This window comes from Microtus ochrogaster, chromosome 5, assembly GCF_000317375.1.
Source record: "Microtus ochrogaster isolate Prairie Vole_2 chromosome 5, MicOch1.0, whole genome shotgun sequence".
Lineage (NCBI taxonomy): Eukaryota > Metazoa > Chordata > Mammalia > Rodentia > Cricetidae > Microtus > Microtus ochrogaster.
The window spans coordinates 37,894,847-37,917,066 of record NC_022012.1 but is presented as its reverse complement, the minus strand read 5'-3'; the positions used below and the strand labels follow the sequence as shown (position 1 = coordinate 37,917,066).

General features: G+C 48.1%; 1 protein-coding gene and 1 pseudogene across 3 annotated transcripts; both read right to left on the bottom strand.

Annotated features, from left to right (window-relative positions):
• Positions 1–977: 977 nt before the first annotated feature.
• Positions 978–6,136, bottom strand: Thy1 (Thy-1 cell surface antigen). Of its 3 annotated transcripts, none has more exons than XM_005347157.3 (4): positions 5,970–6,136; positions 3,339–3,400; positions 2,633–2,968; positions 978–2,257 (listed from the first exon to the last, which is right to left on the bottom strand). In XM_005347157.3, exons 2-4 carry the CDS (start codon positions 3,373–3,375, stop codon positions 2,145–2,147), a joined length of 486 nt encoding a protein of 161 aa, XP_005347214.1. In that variant the 5' UTR covers positions 3,376–3,400; positions 5,970–6,136; the 3' UTR covers positions 978–2,144. The 3 variants fall into 3 exon arrangements, with proteins under 3 accessions (XP_005347214.1, XP_026635116.1, XP_013201780.1); XM_026779315.1 differs by lacking the exon at positions 5,970–6,136 and adding an exon at positions 5,572–5,948; XM_013346326.2 differs by lacking the exon at positions 5,970–6,136 and having other exon boundaries at positions 2,633–2,960.
• Positions 6,137–9,985: 3,849 nt separating this feature from the next.
• Positions 9,986–22,220, bottom strand: part of LOC101992648 — a 169,311-nt pseudogene continuing 157,076 nt past the window's right edge.

Sequence of the window (22,220 nt, the reverse complement as noted above, 5' to 3'; positions counted from 1 at the left end):
GTCTGATGTTTGTAGCTGCACGGAAGTGCCGAACAGGGAGCCTGGGTCTTGGGACTATCCCTTTCCTGGACAGCCCAGGCTTGGCTGCACCTGCCTAATGGCTTATGGTCCGCAATGAGTGGTTTCTCCTGGCTTCATCAGGCGTGGTCAGAAGGGAGGCCAAAGCAAGGAGAGGAAGACTGGGAACAAGTGGCATTGATTTAGATTGGGATATTTAAGAAGAATGTTCAGATAATTATTCTATCCAGGCTAAATACCAAGTGATTCAGCCTCCTCCCACATTGCCTGTCAAAGCAGGGTGGGCTGTCTCAGGCTGTCTCCATAGTTTACTGCAAATGAAACCCGTTATCACCCTGTGGTCCCCAGCCGACCCTAAACCCAGGACGGCCTGTGGTGCCTGTTCACATTTCACTCATCACTCTTTGAGGAGGGTTCCAGGGATGGGACCCCACGTTTCCACTCGGGAGGGGAAGCCTACCCCAGCCCTTTCCCAAGTGGTTGCTTTTGTACTGAGGGCCTGATGCCTGGGCCTCCCAGCTCTCAAGGGCATGCGCGCCTTCTAGGCAGACAGGACTTAAGGTTGCATTTCTGTAGAAACAGGGCTGGGAGAAAAGGCGGGGTGCAACCATCAGAACAAAATCACTGGTACTTCCAGAGCCAGGGCTGCCTGGTGGGGCCCACGTGTTGGCTGGTGAACTCATGGCTGTTGCCCGGTGAGTCAGCAGAGAGAACCCACATGGCTTTGACTGACGATTTCACGTCAGAGTCGCTCTGTAGAGAAGCCCAGTATCGTGTTCCTGTGGCGGTGTGTGTGTGGTGTGTGCGTGTGTGTGTGTGCAGAAAGTGGGAGAGAGTAGGCAAGGGGATAGGAAGACCGGGTCCTCAGAGTCCTGTTGGACCTTCTGCCCATAGAAACACCCAATCAAGCCATCCGGGTCGGGGATCATGGCGGAGCGAAGTGAAGACAGACACCAGGACAGACTCCAGAGGCTTGGTTTTATTGTGCAGCTTTTTTTTTTCCCTCAGTGAGATGCTGTAAGCTGTGGTGGCACCACACACGGTGACAGGACAGGCAGAGTTGCCAGTGGGGAAGTGGGTGTTGGGAAAAGCTATCTTCCGAGAAGTATTCACACTGGGTCTCTCTCCACCACCTGCTTCTCACCCTAGGAGGTTCCAGAGGAGGCAGGTGGCAAGACTCTGGTTGTCTGGGGGATCAAGGACAGCCAGAGGGGCTGGCACAGAGGGGCATGGGAAAGAAGAGCCAAGGATTTCCCTTAGCAAGCCGGGTCCAGCTGGATGGCTCTAGGACCTCCTTCCTGCGCTGACTTAGGTTTTCCAGTCACAGTTCTGGCTCCCTGGGAGCTGGGGAGGAGCTGGCCTTCCTCTGCCAGCCCAGTCACTCCAGGTAGTGGCAGACAGAGACAGGAGGGGTGATGTTCCCTCACCTCTTCCTCCTCCCGTCTCCCCAAAATTCTCTGGTTGAACCTGCATCTTTACTGAATGTGCCCTGGCTCAAGAGCCCCAGGGGACTTCTTCAGTGATAGGAGGGGGCGTGTGTGTGTGTGTGTGTGTGTGTGTGTGTGTGTGTGTGTGTGTGTGTGGCGGCCGAGAATGATCTTGTAGAATCTCGGCTCTCATCCTCATTGGATGGGCCACAAAGGCTGAGCAGCATGCTGATATCCTGAGATCTTGAGGCCCCCCCTCCCTGCCCACTGGGCTATACTTTCATCAAGAGTATGACTGTACCAGGCACAGACACACCCCAACTCTGTCTCCTTCAGGCATCTGGCCTGGTTGGCAAGGAGGAACTCCCCCCCAGGGACTGGTAACCTGCCACCCCAATATCCATCATCCACCCTTATGCTCCGTTAGGTCCCTAATCCTGGCCTCCCTCGTCACAAACTCCCAGAGAAAAGAAAGGAGAAACTTGAAATAAACAGAAGCAGCCCCGGAATGAAGAGTATAAAATGGCAGCCAGCGGTCAGTGGAGAGGGCGGTGGATGGCATGCAGCACTGGGGTTCCTTAGGAGGGACGGGGTCCCTGTTTCTCCCCAAGGGACTGAGGAAGGGAGTCAGCTGACCCAGAGAAGCAGGACCTCTGTACTGGGCCTTGAGGCTTCCTGTTTCTCCGTGGACCCAACCAGTCACAGAGAAATGAAATCCATGGCTTGGAAGAGGGAGAGGGAGATTAGGAGCAGCAGCAGCCAGGAGGTGTTCTGAACCAGCAGGCTTATGCCGCCACACTTCACCAGCTTGTCTGTGGAGAGAGAAGGAGGTGAGGGGAGGAGGGGCAGCAAAGGCAATGCCAGGTGCTCTCCCTTTAAGGCAGCTGCTGTCTTGAAGTCTTAGCTGGCTCGACCGGATGGTGTAACAGAATCACCGTCTTTCCACTAGCTTTCCACTAGCTCTTCAATGTATAGTCTGCCTATCCCGCCCCTGACCTGTCCCCACTCACACAGAGGGCAGCAGTTCCCCAGGGATCAGGCAGCCATTGGGAAATATGAGAAGGCTATTGGGCCCTTCTCCTCTCCATCCCAGCTAATGGAGCTGCTGGTTGCTTTTTTTGTAGGCAGATTAGTTAGCCCCAGCCTGGCTAACCTGGCCATTTCATCTTTCTGGGGACCAGTCTCACCTCTGAGCACAGAGACATTTTGAGAGGAGGTTGTGGGAGACTGGCCAGAGACTCGCAGCTCACATGCGTAGGTGCCCTCATCCTTGGTGGTGAAGTTGGCTAAGGTGAGGACCTTGATGTTGGGGTTGCCAGTGACGCTGGTCCGGGAGCGGTACGTGTGCTCGGGTACCCCGAGAGTGCCTGCCAGAACGTGCTTCTTTTTCTCTCGGGTCAGGCTGAACTCGTGCTGGATGGGCGAGTTGGTCTTATTCTCATAACGGCAGTCCAGGCGAAGGTTCTGGTCCACCAGGCAGGCCGTCAGGCTGGTCACCTTTTGTCCTCTGGACATCTGCAAGACTGGCACAGCAGTGCCTTCTCTGAATTGGGGGAGACACGGAGCAGGGGCCTCCCACCTCCAGGAAGAGTAGGGTGGGGCCTGGCCGGGGAGGTTGTGTGCTTTGCACTCACCCCTGGGGTACTGGTAGAATATCAGAACAACCCCCCAGACTCCAGCTTCCATCTCTAGTCTGCTCAACCTCTAAGTCTCATCAATGAATGTTTCATGAACAGGAGCTCAAGGGGAGTTCTGAGCTCCTGTGTGGAGTTTCCACTTTGCTGAAGACCACCAACAGGCACATCCGTGAGGTTGAGTCCTCCAAGCTCCCGAGTCTAAGACAAAGAGACTTCCCCAAGGGAAGGAATGCCGGCCCTGCCCCTTGCCCAGTACCTGAAAGCAGGAGAGCGATGCCAATGACTGGATTCATGGTGCCAAGGGTTCTGTCCTGGATTCTGGAGTGGGGAAAGCTGGGTATCAGCCAAGAGGTGGGACAAGTGGGCCCACATTCACTGTCGGTGTGGACAGCCCCTGCAGACCTTGACGGACACCCAAGCCCCTCCCTTCACCTCTTCTCTTTGAAGGTGACATTGCCTGAGGCTCTTTGCCACTCAGAGAAAGCAAAGGAGGAGGAAACACTTCCTGGGATGCCACGTGTCTGTGCAGTCCCTGGAGTACTTCCCTGCTGGGCGACTCCGTCACTTTTCTGGGATTTAAAACCTCTCTGGGCAAGCATTGCCTATGTTTACAATTTTGATCTGGTAAACTGCACATAACTTTTACCGTCTTAGTCCAAGCCTGAGTGCAAGGGTAAGGAGGGTCAGGCTTGGTCATGACGCTGTGCAGCCGCTCTCCAGAACTCATTCAGTCTTTCCAAATGAAGACTTTCATACTCATTGAACAAAAAGACACCCTCCTTGGGGACTAGTTGAGAAGATACCTAATGCCCAGATCAGTCCTAGCATATAATGGATACTCAAATATACTTGCTTATTTATAATTAATTATTTGTTATTATTTTATAGGGTCTCACTATGTAGCTTGGGCTGGCCTCAAACTCACCAAACTGCTGCAGTCTCCCGAGTGCTGGGATTATAGGTATGTACCACCACCTGGCCTATTATTATTTTATCGAGGCTGGATCTCCCAATGTAGTTTAGGATGTCCTCAAACTGTGTCCTGAGAGCTGGATAAAAGATATTTACTGGATAAATGAGGCTCTTTGAATCTTACGTAAGAATAGGATTGTGACCAGATGTAATGGGGCACGCCTTTAATCCCAGAGGCAGGGAGGCAGAGGCAGGCAGATCTCTGTGAGTTGGAGGCAGTCAGCCTGATCTATAGAGCTGGTTCCAGGACAGCCAGAGAAACCTTATATGGGGGGGAGGAATTTGTGATGGGGTTTAAGAAAATTGGTAAGCACTGGGTGGTGGTGGTGCACACCTTTAATTCCAGCACTTGGGAGGCAGAGGCAGGCGGATCTCTGTGAGTTCGAGGTCAGCTTGGTCTGCAAGAGTTAGTTCCAGGACAGGCTCCAAAGCTACAGAGAAACCTTGCCTCGAAAAACCAAAAGAAAAGAAAAGAAGAAGAAAAAAAGATAAGCATCAGGCGCTATGCCCCACAGTAAGTGATCCAGACAGCTTATTGACTAGGGATGAGGTGAAGCACGTGTCTAGCTAAGGTGCCACAGGATATGAATGAGAAGCCTTAGCGCTCTGGTTGTACATAAGCCAGAGACGCTTGCAAATGCGGCCAGCTCTCAAGGATTCTGGGGGCTGCAGTTTTCTAGTCCAGTGTTCATAGCTTCCCGACATAGGTTTTCTGTTACCACCAGCTCCCCCCAACTCACTCCCCACCCTGCAGTCAAGCGCTCCCTGCTCAGCACATTGGCAACACTGAGCAGCCTGTCCTTGCTTGAGAGAGTGTTCGCGGGCTCCACCTAGGCTACACAGCCTTTTGCGCAGGGCGCACCTCTCTGCCACTCTCGCAGTCCAAGGTCCTTGGGGGAAGAGAATGGGATCTCCAGGATGGGCTGCGACAGTGAATGTCATCTCAGCTTGGGGGGCGCTGGATCCCAAGACTTTGTGGCGGAGAAAGGGGGCTGTTTATTTATTTTAGAGGCAAGGCTTCCTTAAGTAACCCTGGTGAGCTTGGAACTCGCGAGGTAAGACCAAGTTGATCTTGAACTCTTCATTCCGCTGCCCCCACCTCCTGAGGGCTGAGATTAAAGGCTAACCCACCACGCCCAAGCCCGCATAGGGCTTGGGTTTGAGAACACTGGGTTTTGGAGGAGAGAGCGTGGGTTTGGGATTGGGGGAGGAAAAAGGAACCCTAGAGGAAGGAAATGGAGCTGAGACTTGGAGGCCTGGCAGAACCAGGAGAAGAGGTAGAGTGCGCTGACAGAGGCAGTTTGTGTCCTGGTGCCCCTGTCTCAGAAAGCCCACACCTAGCCAAATTCTGGGTCTCTCCCTGAGGCCACGCCTGGCTGACCCCACCCTGTTGCCATTTCCGTATTTCAATCCTCCTCTGCCAATTGAGGTTCCCCATCCCCCCGTGATCCTTTCTAGCTCTTCCCTCCCCCGCGCCTGCCACCCAGTCCCCTTCTGCAGCACTGCGGTTTCCTTACCTGAGGTGCCCCGCACCCAGCCAGCCGCGAGGTCACCCGGCGGAGACTCCCTCCAGCTTACCACTTGCCTCCTCCTTCTAGCGGCACTACCCCCTTTCCCTAGCGATCTGAACGTGGGGACCTCTGGGTGGACGGCAGAACTAAAGGTTGTCCTCGGTGTCCCCTTCCTCACTGTTCTCCTCTGGCACCCAGTCTCTGACAGCGCCCGCCAGCAAAAGCCTGCGACCCTGCACAGATTCACTCCCGCCCAGTCTGGGATGCAAGTCCCTTCCCCAGTTACCGCGCCCCCATTAAGGAGAGCCCTCGTATCCTTTTCCAAAGCTGCCGCTGGAAGGGCTAGCACCCTCGCTCTGTGGCTGTCCCTGTGTGCGCGGCTTCCTCCTGGCTCCTGTTCTCACCTGGACTCTGGTAGCTGCAGCCTCGTCCGGATGCACCACCGCCTCCAGTTGCTGCACCCTGCGCGAAGCCCGCAGTTTTCACCAGGGGTGGGGGAGAGGGGGGAGCAGGGAGGGCCTCGGGGTTCAGCCAATCAGAGGCTGAGGGAAAAAAAGGATCGAGGGGGTGGGGTATCGGGTGAGGGCGCGCCTGGGTGTGGGAAGGTGGCTGGCTGTTACTGAAGGGGTACCCTCACTGGCCTGCTTAGGGAAAAGACAGTTTGGGAACCCCCACCCCCCGGAATAAGGATGGGGCAGCTTCCTTCTCATACCGGAGCACTTGCTCTCCTTTTAAGGCTGTAACCCTTTCTCTGCTAGAGCCTTCAGAAGTCTGGACAAAGGAAGGAGAGAGTGCTCTGGGGAGGCCTGCTAGCTTCCCCCTCCTCTCCCTCTAGGCTGGAGCCTCCAGGGACAAGTTTTGGCTTTGGAGCCTGGAATTCTGCAAAGGAAATTGGTTGGTTGCATTCCATGCTAGAGCAGGCTTTTGGAAGCAAGTCAAGAGGTGCACCCCCCTGGCCCCTCTCTCTGCTGCCCAGGCCTGTCCACCTCCTGTACCAGAGCCCTTGGTGCTGCTGGAGGAATGCTTTCTGCTCCTGATGCTATTCCTGAGCTGACCCTCCCTGGCCCAGCCAGCTAGAATGTTCTCACTTCCATGAGTCTTCAAACAAGGGAAGGAGTGTTGCCTTCTTATGAGCTTTGTGCCCAGCTCATTACATCCACGGTCACATTCCATGCCCACTCCCATCACAACAGACTGGGCCTATTCCACTCCTTGTTACTTCATGGTTGGTAAGTAGTCTAGCAGACTGACCAATCGCGGATCTTAGAACCCAAAGCCTCAGTGCTGAGCCACTCCACTTCCCACCCTTCAGCTAGAGGGAGAGAAAAGAGAGAACCTCTCAGAATGGGGGGGCATGCATGTGATAACTGGAAAGGCCCAGTCCCAGTTTCTCATCCTCAGGGATACCTCTTTTCCCCCATCAACTTTGTGATGTCACTAAGAGGTTCTTTTTAAACACGAGTGCTAATGATTTATTTGTTAATATTTATTATTATTTTAAATGAAACTTAAAATTGTTTACACACGTAAACAATTTTGTGTGTGTGTGTGTCCTGTGCAAGCACATGGCCAAGTGCACCTATTTGGAGGCCAGAGGTCAGATTTCCAGAGTTGGCTCCTCCTACCACGTAGTTCGTGGGGACTGATCTCAGGTGGTCAGGCTTGTTGACAAGTCCCTTCACCCACTGAGCCATCTTGCTTGTCCCTCTATTTATATTTTTAAAAGGCTGGTCTGATTTGAACCTCCTGGTCTCTGAATTCTGGTTGGGAAGTCTTGTGGGCTAGCCCTAGGTCTCAGCCATCTGCCTGCTCATCCTCCTCTTTCCTCATAGAAGTCAGCCCTGGCACCGGCACTGCAGGCTCAATACAGTAATGGCCCTGCTGGAAGCCTTCCCTGGGCCTGCAGATGCAATTTCAATCTCCTCCCTCAGTGCCTGAGATGATGGGACATTCTAACAGGAGTGGAGCTATTCCTCTGGTAAACCATTGAACTCCTGGGATGCTTTTGGTAAAGCTCCCCAGGGCTTGGGAATTAAGGAACAGCCCCCCCTTGGAGGACCACCCCTCTTGTAGATGAACCCACCCGGCTTTACTGTTCAAAGGGGAACTTCTCAGAATCTCAGCTTCTCACCCCCCTTGCATTCTTTTTCAATCTTTGAGCTTCCTTCCTGTCTCGTTCCACACATGCTCCGTTCTGTCCCTGGACTGCAGTGGGTTCCCTTCGGGTTCAGGGATCTTTCCTATCTGAGCCCAATTGCTTTAGTTCGGGACTTCCTCCTCCCACAGCTTGGGTCTGGAGCTGCTTGGTTGCTTTATTCTAGAGCAGAACATGGGCCAGAGGGCTGTTAGCTGCAGAGCTCAGGCTGCCCGAGGCCCTGGATGCTACTCTGCAGGTCCTTCTGAGGCCTGTCGTGCTACTTTGCGAAGGTTTCCAGGACCTGGCCTACTTTCTGGGTCCCTAGGCACTCTGCCTTCAGGAAAGGGAGGGGAGCATGGCCTTTTGAGAGCTTGCTACTCTGTATCTGCTTGAGCATCATCTCCAGTCGGATGGAATCAAAGGCCGGAAGAAGACAGTCCAGGATCTAGGGAGAGACCATGGATGGGAAAGGGGAGGAGACAGAAAACTCCCATTTCTGCCAAGTGAGAAGTCAAAGCTCGAAGGAACTGAGTCAGGCAAGAGAGTCTTTTGTTGGTCACCCAGGCCCCTCTTTCATTGTCTCCTGTAGCCCCTCCAGCTTGAGACAGTGGGTGACAAACTCCTTGAGATCAAAACAACCTAGGGACATTTACCCTTTATAGTCATATAGATCTAATCACATTGGGTGGTTTTTGTAGATACTATCAGAGTGTTGGGAACATCAGAGGGGTCACAGAACTGCCCCTCACTTTACAGCCTGGACCTGAAGACAGGGAAAGAAAATGACTTGTCAAAAGTCAGCCAGTTACTCTGCAGGGGAGCCACGCCTGGGATGAAGGAGTGACTAGGTCTCGGATTGACTCCACAGGGCTCCTGTACTTCCGAGCCTGGAATGTCAAGGCTTTTCTAGAATGATTTCACTGTGCCATGGGGGAGATGGTATGGGGGTATTTGGCCATCACTGCCAGATTTCTCCCCCTTCACTTAGTTGCTGTAGGAAAGGTACCTATCCCAGGGCTGAACACTCAGCGTTGAGTAATAGTATTTAAGGGCCTCATATGCTCACAATTCAGAGAACAACACTATCCACAGTATTGCCAGAAGGGGCTTGCATCCTGAAACCCACCAACCTGGATCTCTAGGAAGCAGGCTTGGTGGGGATACCAGGTTCCCTGCAGGACGGTGAACTGGACAGACTGACTCATGCTTGTAGTCTCCAGAAAACTGAAGCCTTTGCTCAGGGAGAAACAAGACCTGAGCCTGGTCCTCACAAGGAGGGCTGTCTGGCTGAGGACGTTATCAGCTGGTATGGAGTGGAGCAGCCCTCTGATTCTGTAAGATGCGGGGACACTTGAAACCCTGCAGATTTGATCAGATGTCAAGACAGCACATAGTACCCAGCTCCAAGGTTGGTCCAGTCTAAGGCCACAGCTGCCTTTTCTACACTTGCATCTCCAGAGTATAGCTTCCCGCGTTTTTAAGTGCTCATGGTGGATTTCCTGTGTGTTTTTAATGTCCTTATGTGGAAAAAGAAAGCCGGAAGTGGGGGGGGGGAACAGCCTTTTTCTGTTGATTTTTAAACATTCAATAAACATTAATCATTGTCATCATCATTATCATTGTGCGTGTGTGTGTGTGTGTGTGTGAGTGTGCACGCACATGTGTGGGATCGCATGTGCCATGCCATGCATGTGGAGGTCAGATGACAACTCTGTGGTTCATTTCTTGCCCTCTAGTTTGCACTGGTTCTGTCTGTTCTGGTTTTTGTTTTATTTTGTTTTGAGACAGGGTTTCTCTGTGTAGGCCTGGCTGTCTTGGAACTAGCTCTTGTAGACCAGGCTGGTCTTGAACTCACAGAGATCCGCCTGCCTCTGCCTCCTGAGTGCTGGGATTAAAGGCCTGCACCACCACTTCCCGGCTCTGTTTATTTTTAAATTTGTTTGGAAACATGGCTTATCTATGAAATTCAAAGAATCCTGGAATCAATGTTATACTCTCTGCTGCCTGTCCTAATTTCAGGTTGGGTTAGTTTCCTAAGTAGGTATATGCTTGTTAGTATGACCAAAACAAATTATTTTTTTAGGAGACAAATTAGAAGTTGAGAGGAATTGAGAGGAGAAAGTACCCAGGCTGGCCTAGAACTCACAATCCTCCTGCCTTAGTATCCCGAGGGCTGGGATTAGAGCAATGTGTCACTGAACCCAGCTAATAAATCTTTCTTTTGAAATTTTTTTCATAAAAATATTTTCTTTCATTTTTCTTTTTCTTTTTTTTTGTAGTTTTATAATAGATTTATTTTTAAAGGGTAAAACACTCAGACAATTTAAATACAAGTCCAACAGAACCGCTGTCAGTCAGCCATGATGCAATTGGGCGTTCTCTGAGTCCTCCCGACGAGGAAGAAGGCTCTAAAACTTTATTCATATACATCCTTCTTATCTGCAATGTAACCTACAATTTCTTGTGGCCACGTTAACTTCTCTGCATCTATATCAGGAATTTCAAATCCTTGTCTTCCATGGCCATAATAATCTCCACTTGGTCCAAACTGTCTAAGCCCAGGTCCTTCATAAGATGAGAATTTACTGAGAGCTTTTCTGGGTCAGTCTTGTCATAGAGTTTCAAGACATACAGCACTCAGTCCTTAATTCCTTCTAACGTCAAAGGGGGTATGCCACTCTACTGGAGGCACAAGTGTGTGACCTGAGTGAGGGCCAGGGCAGGCTGCAGAGTCCCAGACCTCCTCTGGGTTCCCTCAGGGTAGAAAGTGGTGCTGAGTGGCCGGGCCAAGGCCAGTGTGGGAAGCCAGGGCAGCGGTGCAAAGGCCGAGGGCAGGCAGCGGACACAGACGGAAAGGACACGAGCCACCACGGCTGCGCCAACCTAGAATGCACTGCCATAAAAATCTATTTTAATCATGCTTTTCTCATCCCAGATCTTCCTCACCTTCCATACCCACCCAATGCCATGCTCTTTCTCTCTTAAAAACACAAACAAACAAGCAAAACAAATAAACCAAAAATACAAAGCCCCAAAAGCCTGTACACTGCCACACACAAATCCCTACAAAAATGGAAACCAAACTATACAAGCAAAAGACCAGTAAGACAAAAAAAAATTAGCATCTATAAAGACACCATTGAATTTGTTTTGAGTTGGCCATCTACTGTTAGATATGGGGCTACCCTGATTGTGGCTGACAGACCCTGTGAGACTCCATTGGAGAGAACAAATTTTTCCTTTGTAAGTGGTGTCAGTTGCAGACAGCTTCTTGGTTAGGGTGGGAGCCCCTGTCGACTTCCTGTCTGGTGTGAACCTGTGCATCCTGCTATAGTCTTCCTGAATTTAACTGTGCTCAGTCCTGCTGTGTTTGGACTCTGCTTCCTCAGAGTCACCCATTCCTTCCTCCTGAATAGGGCAGAGCAGAGATGGGCACTGAGTCTTCAAAGGGGAACCAGAGTTGCCCATGGGTGATAGATTGCCTCATTAGTGGTCCCCATGAATCAAGCCTCCAGTATCTGTGCCAGTTCTGGGTGTGGCCATGGGACAAGCTTTGGCCAACTGGCCATTAGCGTGCGTGATAAAGACAGGTGCCTAAACACTGCGTTTGTGTTGGCAATTGCTTTCTTGGAAATTAGTTCCAATCAGTCTTATGAAGAATTTTGAGCTAGCCGTGTGGAGAACTGACCATGAGTCATCATGGGACCACCTAGCCCAGACAGCTCCCAGGTGACAGGCCTTTTCTCTGTGTATGACCACAGAAGCGTGTGTGATTCCAAGCGATCCAGCATATGATAGAATGGAGGCTGAGGGTGTAGCTTAGTGGACAGAATGTTTGCCCAATATGCATGAAACCCCGGGGTTGATATCCAGCATCCACCATCTGGGTGTGGTGGTACATGTCTACAATCCCAGCACTCAGGAGTGGGGGCAGGAGGATCAGAAGTTCAAGGCTATCTTTGCCTATGTAGAGAGCTTGAGGCCAGCCTGGAATACATGAGACCCTGTCTCAAAACATGAATGAATGAGTCAAATGAATGAATAAATCTCTCAAAACAACAAATTACCCCAGATATGCCTGTGTTGATTCCAAAACCTGGGTACAAATTCTTATGTATTCTTTTATTAAGAAATAAAGTCTGATGCCGGGCGGTGGTGGCGCACGCCTTTAATCCCAGCACTCGGGAGGCAGAGGCAGGCGGATCTCTGGGAGTTTGAGACCAGCCTGGTCTACAAGAGCTAGTTCCAGGATAGGCTCCCAAAACCACAGAGAAACCCTGTCTCGAAAAACCAAAAAAAAAAAAAAAAATAAAGTCTGGGCATAGTGGGGCCCTGTTTGAAAAAAAAAAAAAGAGCTGGGGCCGTAGTGGTGGTGCATGCCTTTAATACCAGCACTCTGAAGGCGGATGCAGGTAGATTTCTGAGTTCAAGGCCAGCCTGGTCTACAAGTTTCCGGACAGTCAGGGTTGCACAAATAAAACAAAATAAAATAAAACAAAGAATGGGGAATTTCTCTCTTTGCCTCAAACCTGCTATGCAGCTGAGCATGACCTTGAAATCCTGACCCTTCTGTCCCTACCTCCCAAGTGCTGAGATTACAGGTGTGCCCCACCACACCTCCTCTAGACCACTCTGCCTCCTTCCTCTAGACTCTCCACAGGCCTTCTGACTACTTCAGTTATCAGGTCGTGCAGAAGTGATGCTAAGCTTTTTGCACATGAGTATTAGGAAGTTATGTAGCTTCTCCCTGGAACATTCTCTCCTGGGACCCACATGGAAAACCTGCCTGTCCTGGCTCGGCACAGTCCAAGCTTTCTTACTAAGGGAATTACATGGCAGCAGGAACAAGAGTGCTTGTGCTTTGTAGCGGTTGCACAGTTGGTAAAAACTTTGGGTCTGGTGACTTAGAGGACTGGAGATACGCCTGCTGTGGTCCAGACACATGCAGTCCCCCACACTCATGCTAGAAGCTTGGTCCCCAGTATAACTGTGTGAAACTGGTGGTACCTTTAAGAGGTGGAGCTCCACCTCAGGAGTGGGTTATTGAGGGACTGGATTTGTCGCATCTCACTCTTACTTCCCTTCTCTCTGTGTGATCGCTCGTCTGTGTGACCCTTCAGAAACTTCTCAGAAGCAGCTCGGAGGAAGGTTCTTACCAGATGCTGACCAGATGGGCCCGAAACCTTGGGTTTCATATTCCAAATCTGAGAGATAAACGTATCTCTCTTCTAGTTTCTCCTTTTTGCTAAAACAAAACACAAAACAAACAAGAGAGCCTTGTATTTAAGTATGTGGTGGTTTGAATAAGAATGGTTCCCACGTGGGGTGGTGATGGCACACACCAGTATTCCTGAGGCAGAGGCAGGTGGATCTCTGTGAGTTTGAGGCCAGCTTGGTCTAGAAGAACTAGTTCCAGGAAAGGCTCCAAAGCTATAGAGAAACCTTGTCTTGAAAAACAAACAAACAAACAAAAAGAATGGCTCCCATAGGCTCATATATTTGAATGCTTAGTCATTAGGGAGTGGCGCTACTTGAGAAGGATTAGAGGTGTGGCCTTGTTGAAGGAAGTGTAGGCTTTGAGGTTTCAAAAACTCAAGTCAGGTCCAGTAGCTCTCTCTTTCTGCTGCTTGTAGATCCAGATGTACAACTCTCAGCTACTTCTCCAGTGCTGTATCTGCCTGTTCTCTCCCATGCTTCCCACCATAACAATAACAGAATAAACCTTTGAAACTGGAAACAAGCCTCAATTAAATGGTTCTATTATGAGAGTTGCCATGGTCATGGTGTCTCTTCACAGCAATAGAATACAGACTAAGAGAAATATTGTTTTTCATTCATTTGTTTGTTTTTTTATTATGTGTGTTTATATGTCCCTTTGCATGCCACGGCCCATGTGTGGAGGTCAGAGGGCAACTTGTATGGGTTGTTTCTCTCCTTTAATCATGAGGGACCCAACACAGGTCATGACTCTTTGCGGCGAGCATCTTGACCCAGTGACCCACTTCACTAGCCCCTCTTTCCCTTTTTTGAACTATCAAGCTCAGACTGGCTGTGCTGGCTACTTTTAGGTCACCTTGACACAAGTTAGAGTCATCAGAGAAGAGAGAGACTCAGTTGAGAAAAATGCTTCCATAGATCAGGCTGTAGGCAAGCCAGCGGGGCATTTTGTTATTTAGTGATTGCTGTGGGAGAGCCCAGCACAACTATGGGAGGTGTGTGGTAGCCCATGTGTGACTCAGTTTCCATCTGGAGTCAATTCAGACTTACAAATCATTTGAGTTCAAGCTTGCCTGCTCTGCCTGGATCCTTGAGGGCTGTGACAAAGTTCTGATTAAGCCCATGGGAAAGAGCATTTTGACCATGAGAAAAGAACACGTGATTTAATAGAAAGAATACTGCTGATGCCAAACTTCGGGAATATCGAGATAGAAATTGGAAACTCTTATTCAAGGACAGGAGTGTCTCTCATGATTAGATACTGACTGACTATGCTGTGCTTTGTTCTGCTTTTGCATATAAGCAGGCTCTGAAATATACTTGAGACTGGTTGGCATTCACCAACAGACCTTCTGGATCTATCCTGTATTTTCTGTCTCAATTTCTTACAGTCTGGTATTTCTTTAACCTTGTGCCCCCTTCCAGATACTCCACCCGACTTTGTTGGAGCAGGCTTTGACATATGGTGCCCAAAGTGGGGCTGGATTTGGGCGACTTATGTGATGGTCACCTTGAGTTAAAAGAGTGCACTCAGAAAAATGGAACTGTGGTGAGCTTATCCAGGAGCTGTGTGTTGTAAATATAAAAGTAAGTAAACACACATGTAAATACTAGAAACGCCAGTTGCACAGTCTGAAAACAAGTTAGAAGTAACTTAAATTTAAGAGTTAATATAATTATAGGTCTAAGAACTAGTAAACAGTTGTTTGTACATTTACTTCTAGATATTTTAAAAGTTAGAGGTGCCAAGGTAGGGCATCCACAGCTCTGTGTGTACATTTACTTACAGCTGTTTTAAAGGCTAGGGGTACTATGGAAGGACAACAGCAATTGCTTTGGTTTTTGAAATGTGTAAAGGATGTGTGCCCCTGGTTCCCTGCAGCAAGGAAGTCTAGAGATTTCAAAAGGTCTGAGTGGATGAGCGCTCCTTGTCTTGGTCTGTTTTGACTGTTACTTTGTTGCTGTTCTGTTCATGTGTTCATGTCTTTGAAAAGCTTAAGTGGCACAGGTACCTGTTTGTCACTGTTGTCTCTGCCTCATCCACTCTGTGCATTTTGTTGGATCAATTCCAGCACTTTGAGTCCTGAAAGAAAAGCTTCTCCAAGGAGAGGCATGGCAAGGGCCACCTCCCTCTGCTGTTCTCTGGCCCACAGCCAGTCAGCAGCTCCTGCAGAGGGCGGGGTGCTCATACTCAGGTAGGCTGGGAGGATAGACAGTGAGACATGCGTATGTGAACGGGGTGGCAGGGAATTGACCGCTTGCAGTGGAAAAACTGCACGAATGTGAAACAGAATCCGCAATTGTGGCCAGAGAAGTTAGCATTTTTTTTTTTCAGGAACACTGGCAATCAAGGGCAAACTCTGTGCCCACCAGCGCTGCTCCCCCCTCCTTTCCTTCCTAAGAGAAAATCTTCACTGTGATAGCACTCAAGGTCTCCTCTGCTGGCCAACAGTTTCCCACCTTAACCCTTTTCTGTCCTGATACTGCTTGAAGTAAAAATGTCGAATTATACTAACCTTTATGCTTTGGGAAGCATTGATTTTAAGATAAAAGCAAAGATGAATTATGTTTGGGAAACATTATGCTTTTGTTTTCACAGGAAAAGAAAAAATATGGGTTTTAGTTATTTATATCCAATGGGTTACAAATACTTATCATCTTTTAAGGAAATTAGGTACAAATTATTATTGATTAAGATAGAAAACTGCTGGTTATCTCAAATGTTTTACATTGTTACAGGTTTTTATATGTTAATGCAAATTTAAGTTATTCCTATTATGATATATATATATATTTCTGCTCTTGTTTAAAATGTTGTATTTATGCAATATTTTGGACTGCTGGAAGAAATCATAGAAAAACACTTAGAAATTTGCATGTTGTCTGGGAAGTGAGAGAAAAGATAAGAAAGAAATGCAAGAGACTGGAATAATAATTGGGAAAGAAAAAAGGAAATTGTCTATATCTGGCTAAACCAGAGGAGCAAAGAGGGCGGGCTGGACCCAAGGATACACAGAAAGTTGTAGAAGGCCACAGTGACGTGAATAATACTGAGTTTCAAGGAAAGCTGTAAAGTCTTTATGAGGTTTGACCATGCTGGTTAGTTTTCTTCATTAAGAAGGCTGGTGATTCTTCACTTCAGAATATTTATGTTAAAAATGGGATCATGTTCTTTAAAGGTGAAAGGAGGACTCAGGTCAAAAATACAAGTCAACAATTAATCATCATATTGCAACCCTCTGAGTTACAGGGTTCTGTGTGATTGGCCTCCAATGAAATGACAGGCTAAAGCTCTTTGCTATTCAGACTTTCACAGGGAAGCCCAAACACGTTTCTTAAAACTGCCAGCATCCCATCTGTGGTCTGTAAGTGAAAACGGCAGTCTAACTTCTATGATGTAAATAAGACACAATGCTTGTGTAGTGAGTCTGTATAAACTCTGAGGGTCTAAAAAATATAAAGGCCTGAGGACATCAGTACAGGTTACAAGGATCTGAAGGCACAAAAGCTTGGATTATGTGGTTCTAAGAGGATAGTCTGAAAAATAGGGATACAGTTTATAAGGATAAAAATGGCTTAAGTTGTATATAAAAGTATTACAGGGTTTCTTTCCACTTCTATAATATCATTATACCAGAACTTCAAGAGTTCAGACTTTAGCATTAATAGAGTTCTGACAAGCTCACAGAGCAATGCCTGCTTACTGTTGGGGTCACAAGCTCAAGATTTTAAATTTTTTTCGGTTGTCTTCTGAATATAGGCTTACATGCTGTCTAACCAAAATCTATAGGTTTTGCTAAGGTTCAAGGACGTGAATCTACTTCTGCTGTTTTACAGATATCTGCCACCTGCCTCTTCTACAGCCTGGATTTCAGCACAGATGGATAATGCTAATATATCTAAAACTTTTATGTCTTTTTATAAAATGGAGATTCATATAAATTTCAGAAAAATCAAGAGAGTCCTAAAACTTGGATCCACTTCTCACAAGTTAAAAGAATTATGGTATTTTTCTCTCTCTCCTGGTCTTGGCACTCCTCCCCTTCCTCAGTTACTGAGACTATGAGTCTACAAGTTTCAAATGAGTTTATAAATTTTAACTCTGTTCCTAGTCTGTATCTGTCTCAATAGGTTTCCACTTGGCTGACAAATCCATCCAAGGGTCAGTTGCTGATGACAGCTTACTCCAAACCACTGTGAGTCCTGAACTCGCTGAAAGCTAATGGGGACAAATCCAGCCAATGTAAATGCTGTGTTTTCAACTTGTCAATGAACCAGATGCTTTTAAGTTCCTGCATTGCCTTCCGCTAACATTCTAGCCTTCCAGGGACTGGAAACAGCATCCTAAGGTCAGCAGGAAGTAATTATAGAAAGAATACATCGTCCCTGTCCCCTCCCCACCATGGAATGTTAGATAGAAAGTGAATTTCTCTGTTAGCCATCACAGGGCTTTTAGTCACTGATGCCTTAAATAAATGATAGTTTCTGTCTGGGTACTGTTGGCAGAGGCTGCTTGTTCATTTCTCAGCCACTCAGGCCCAAAATAATCACACAGAAACTGTATTATTTACAATACTGTTTGGCCAATAGCTTATGTATATTTCTAGCTAGCTCTTACATCTTAAATTAACCCATTTCTATTATTTTATATTTTGCCATGAGGCTCGTGTTTTACTGGCAAGGTTCAGGTGAATCTGTCTTCTGCAGCAACTACATGGCTTCTCATTGACTCTGCTTACTCTCTCCTTCTCTATCTGCTTGGAATTCCCACCTTGCCCTATTCTGCATTGCAATAGGCCCAAAGCAGCTTCTTTATACACCAATGGTATTCACAGCATACAGAGGGGAATCCCACATCACATAATGATGCTAAAACCCCAATATCAGCCTCTGGAACAAACTCCTCTCAAGGATTTGAGATAATATACTACTCAGGGGCAAGAAATTATTAAAAAAACACATGGACTCTTACACAAAAAAATAAAAGGGGGTTATTCTCACACTCACCATATATGCATTTTATTTAAAATTTTAAAATTCTAAAATGTGGGTGTCTGTAAGCAATCTGCCATGCATAGATTTTGACACGAAAGCACCACCACGCCATTTGCTCAGGTCTAAAGGAAAGGTCCATCCACTGGTTTATGAAAGGGTGCCGACCCTGTTTTGAAGTGGGGAGAGGGTATGATCCACAGGGCTGGAAATGACTCAGTGTGAAAGTGGATCCCAGCTTTCTTTGGACAGGAGGCAGGTCTAAGCACTCATGAGCTATTCTCAGGGAAAAGAAGGGGGAGGGTCTGGGAGATGACTTAGTGGATAAAGAGAGAACCTAAATTTGATTGACAGCACCCATTTAAAAAGTTGGGTGTGGCAATTTATGCCTATTATCCTAGTGCTGAAGGGGGTGGGTGGATGGTAGTGGGCAGAAACAGGTAGATCCTGGGAGCTCACTGGCCAGCCAGTCTAGCCTAAATGGTGAGCTCAAGGTTCAATGAGAGACCCTGTCTCAAATTATAAGGCAGAGAGGGCTGGAGAAGGCCAGGAGTTAAGAACTCTTGGCTACTCTTTAAGAAGACTAGAGTTCAGTTCCCGGTTGTCAGGCTGCTCACAATCACCTGTAACTCCCACTCTAGAAGATCTGGTGGCCACATAGTCACACACATAAATGCAAGTAAATTAAGTCTTTGTACATAGTAAGGTCAAGAGTAATTGAATTAGACATCTGGAGTCAACTTTGGCCTCTCCCTGCGAGGGCTCCAGGGAGTGTATCCATACACAGTCACATATATCACACAATAGGGGAAGAGAGAAGGGAGGAAGGCGTAGAAGCTAAGACCAAGAGCCCAGAAACATGGGGATCTCTTTAGCTGCAATATAGCCTCGAGAGTAGTGGCCCTCAACCATGGTCATGATCCCTTTGGTGGGTTGAACAGTCCCTTCACAGGGTTTGCCTATGACCATTGGAAAACACAGATATTTACATCATGATTCATAACAATAGCAAAATTACAGTTATGAAGTAGCAATGAAGTAATTTTATGGTTGGGGGTCACCACAGCATGAGGAACTGTGTTAAAGGGTCACAGCATTAGGAAGGTTGAGAACCACTTCTCTAGAGTATGGTTCTGACTCCACGTTCCTGGCTTGAGTTCAGAACTGCTTTGGACAATTCTCCGTGCTTATTTCTCCCCCTCTGTTGTGAGCATCTTTTGAGCAGATCCATCCTTGCTCCATACAGGGGTAGATTATTTGTGCTTTTAGTTCGCGGACCTCTGGACCATATCACGGGTGCTCTGTGAAGGTCTACTGTGCTTGTGGGAGGCTTGAGGCACTCTAGCAGAGGGGAGACTGTGGCTGATCCCTACATTGATGGCCCTCCAGATCCATGCCCCCACCACACTAACAGTGAGTTTGGTCGTAGATGTTTTTGTAAGCATTACAGCTCGGATGAAAAGGGATCCTGGCATTCCGGAGTCAAGGTATACTAAGTGCTTCAGCTCGGATGGAAGGATATTCTGGCAATTGGGGGCCAAGGAATACCACAGGTCACAGCAAGCCTAGGAGCTTACAGCCCTTCTCTAAGGTAAGGCTTTCTCAATGTAACAGCTCTGCTCCAGCAGGAGAGGGCTTCCGCAGAGTTGTTACAATTCGTCTCTGGTCCCCGGACTGGAACAAATTTGCTCTGTTAGGGGAAGGTTTCCCCAGTGAAAGTGTCACAGCCTTTCTCTGCTGTGCTCTTAGGAAAAGTGGTTACTTCTCTCATCTGCTTCACCTGGCCAAAGGTCTTCACCCAAACCTCAGTCAAGAGTCTTATTGGGGTACGGGGGGAGGGTGCGGGGGAAGAATCCAGGAGAGTAACTGCCTCTGCCAGGGTGGAAAAGGGCAGCAGCAGCAAACTGAACAGGCATAGGGCTTATGTAGGGCTTCTTAGGGGTGGAGCTTTTCCAGGAAGAAGATTTTTCAGGGTAGGAATTGGTCAGATTTTAGTCCCTTGAGCTCAGATTGGCTAGAGCTTGTACTCAGGGATTGGTTGGTTTTCTACTCAGGGATTGGTTGGTTTTCTGCTCAGAGATTGGTGCATTTCCCTGCACAGGGATTGGTTGGTTTTCTGCTTAGTTGGTCAGGGGCAGATTTGGCTCTGGTTTCAGGGCCAAAGTGTGTTTCTTTTACTGGCATTTATAGACCTTTTGGCTCTAATTTCAGGGCCAGGATATATTTCTTTCACCAGCTCTGGTTCTAGGGTCAAAGTGTGTTCCTTTGGCTCTGGTTTCAGGGTCAGGGTGGGTTTCTTTGGTTCTGGGTTCAGAGTTAAAGTATTCCCCCCCCCCTTGGGTTTCAGGGCCAGAATGTATTTCTTTGGTTGACCTTTTTACACTACACTTTTGGCTCATGGTTTCCATCAAACATGATGCATAAGTGTCACCAGGCTGCCATGTAAGGAAGACCTGCGATGTCAGAGCCACCTGCTGATGGCCAGACAAGGAGTGAACCCCTCCACAATCACCCCACTGGTACTGACGTCAGCCGACAAGGCAGGGCAGAAATGGGTATCATCGCAGCTGGTTCAGGCCTACTCTGCTGACCCATAGAACTGCTGCTGCCTTTGGTTGCTAGTTGGATAAGCTGCTCCACCGACACAAAAGAACTTCAATCAGGCCAGATCAAACCAAATTAAATGCCCGTGTTTAATCGATGGCATACTCCCGGGTGGCCAGGGGATTATGGGAGGAAAAGACAGAGGGAGCACACACACAAACCCCAAACCATGTGTTCTTGTTCCTGTGCGACCCTAAATACCCTGTGGGAGTGGTCAGCGCTTGGCAGGCTGGGAGTTGGAGTCCAAGGGCACCTGGCAGGCTGGGAGTGGCACTTCCAACTCAATATTAAATTCCAGCCTCTTTGGATATAGGGCTGTTAGAGGACTGGGGTCTCACTTTTGATCAAACACTGGAATTAAAGGCGTGTGCCACCACTGCCTGGGTAGTTGGATCATTCTTACTCTGAAATAAATAAGCAGAAGAGGGAAGGAAAGAGGGGTTTAAGAGGGAGCAGCAAGAACAAAAGCTTAGGCCCCAAACAGAGCAAAGTGGGGGTGGCAGCAAATACCAAGTGGGGAGGGAAAGGAGAAATGAGGTGCTTGTGTTTTCGAACTTGGCAGCTGGAAACCACAGAAGGTTTATAGGGAGGTGGTGACGTAGTCAAGGAGATGTTTTGTTGTTCTTTTGAGGCAGGGTCTCATTTTGCAGCATAAGCTAGCCTTGAATATTTAATTCTTCTGTTTCTACCAATGTAGTGTTGGGATTATAGGTATATTCTTTAAAAAGATTCCCTTAGGGGAAGTGTGTGTGTGTGTGTGTGTGTGTGTGTGTGTGTGTGTGTGTCTGAATACCCACAAGAACCCTGTCCTGCCCTGCTGGTTCCTTGCTCTTTTGTCTGTTCAGCTGTAGGTGGGAGACAGGATGTGGTTTCTGGGGAGGAGGAACAGGTGATAGATAGTGCCCCGAGTGTAAGGTAAAAGGGTCAGTGAAAGAAACATACTTTGGCCCTGAAACCAGAGCCAAATCTGTCCCTGACCAACTAAGCAAAAAACCAACCAATGCCTGTGCAGGGAAATGTTGGCCTTAAATTCCTAGAACTCTTCCTGCATCGGCTTCTCCATTGCTGGCATTATAGACATGTGCCATTCTACCTGACCGTGGCGGTTTGGATAAGAATGGCTCCCATAGGCTCATGTATTAGAATGTTTGGTCTACAGTTGGAGGAATTATTTGAGAAGAATTAGGAGGTGTGGCCTGGTTGGAGGAAGTTGTTACTGAGGGTGGACTTTGAGGTTTATAATACCACACCATTCTCAGTGCACTCTCTCTCTCTTCCTCCTCCCTCCCTCCCTCCCTCCCTCCCTCTATCTCTCTGGCTTGTGCTTTGTTTGTTTGTTTATTGAAACAGGGTCTCTCTACATTGTCCTTACTGTTCTGAAACTCCATATGTAGACCAGGCTAGCTTTAGACTCACAGAGATCCACCTGTCTCTGCCACCCAAGTGCTGGGATTAAAGGCGAGTACCACTATGTCCTGCCTTTTGCTGTGGACCAATATGTAAACTTTCAGCTACTGCTCCAGTGCCACGCCTGCCTGCCTGCTGCCGTGCTCCCTGCCATGATGGTCATGGACTCAGCCTCTACACCTGTAAGTCTCAAATAAATTCTTCTATAAGCTGCCTAGGTCATGGCGCTTTATCACAGCAATAGAAAAGTATCCAAGACACTGGGTTTCAAGAATTTCGTTTTTGATTTCTGAGAGGA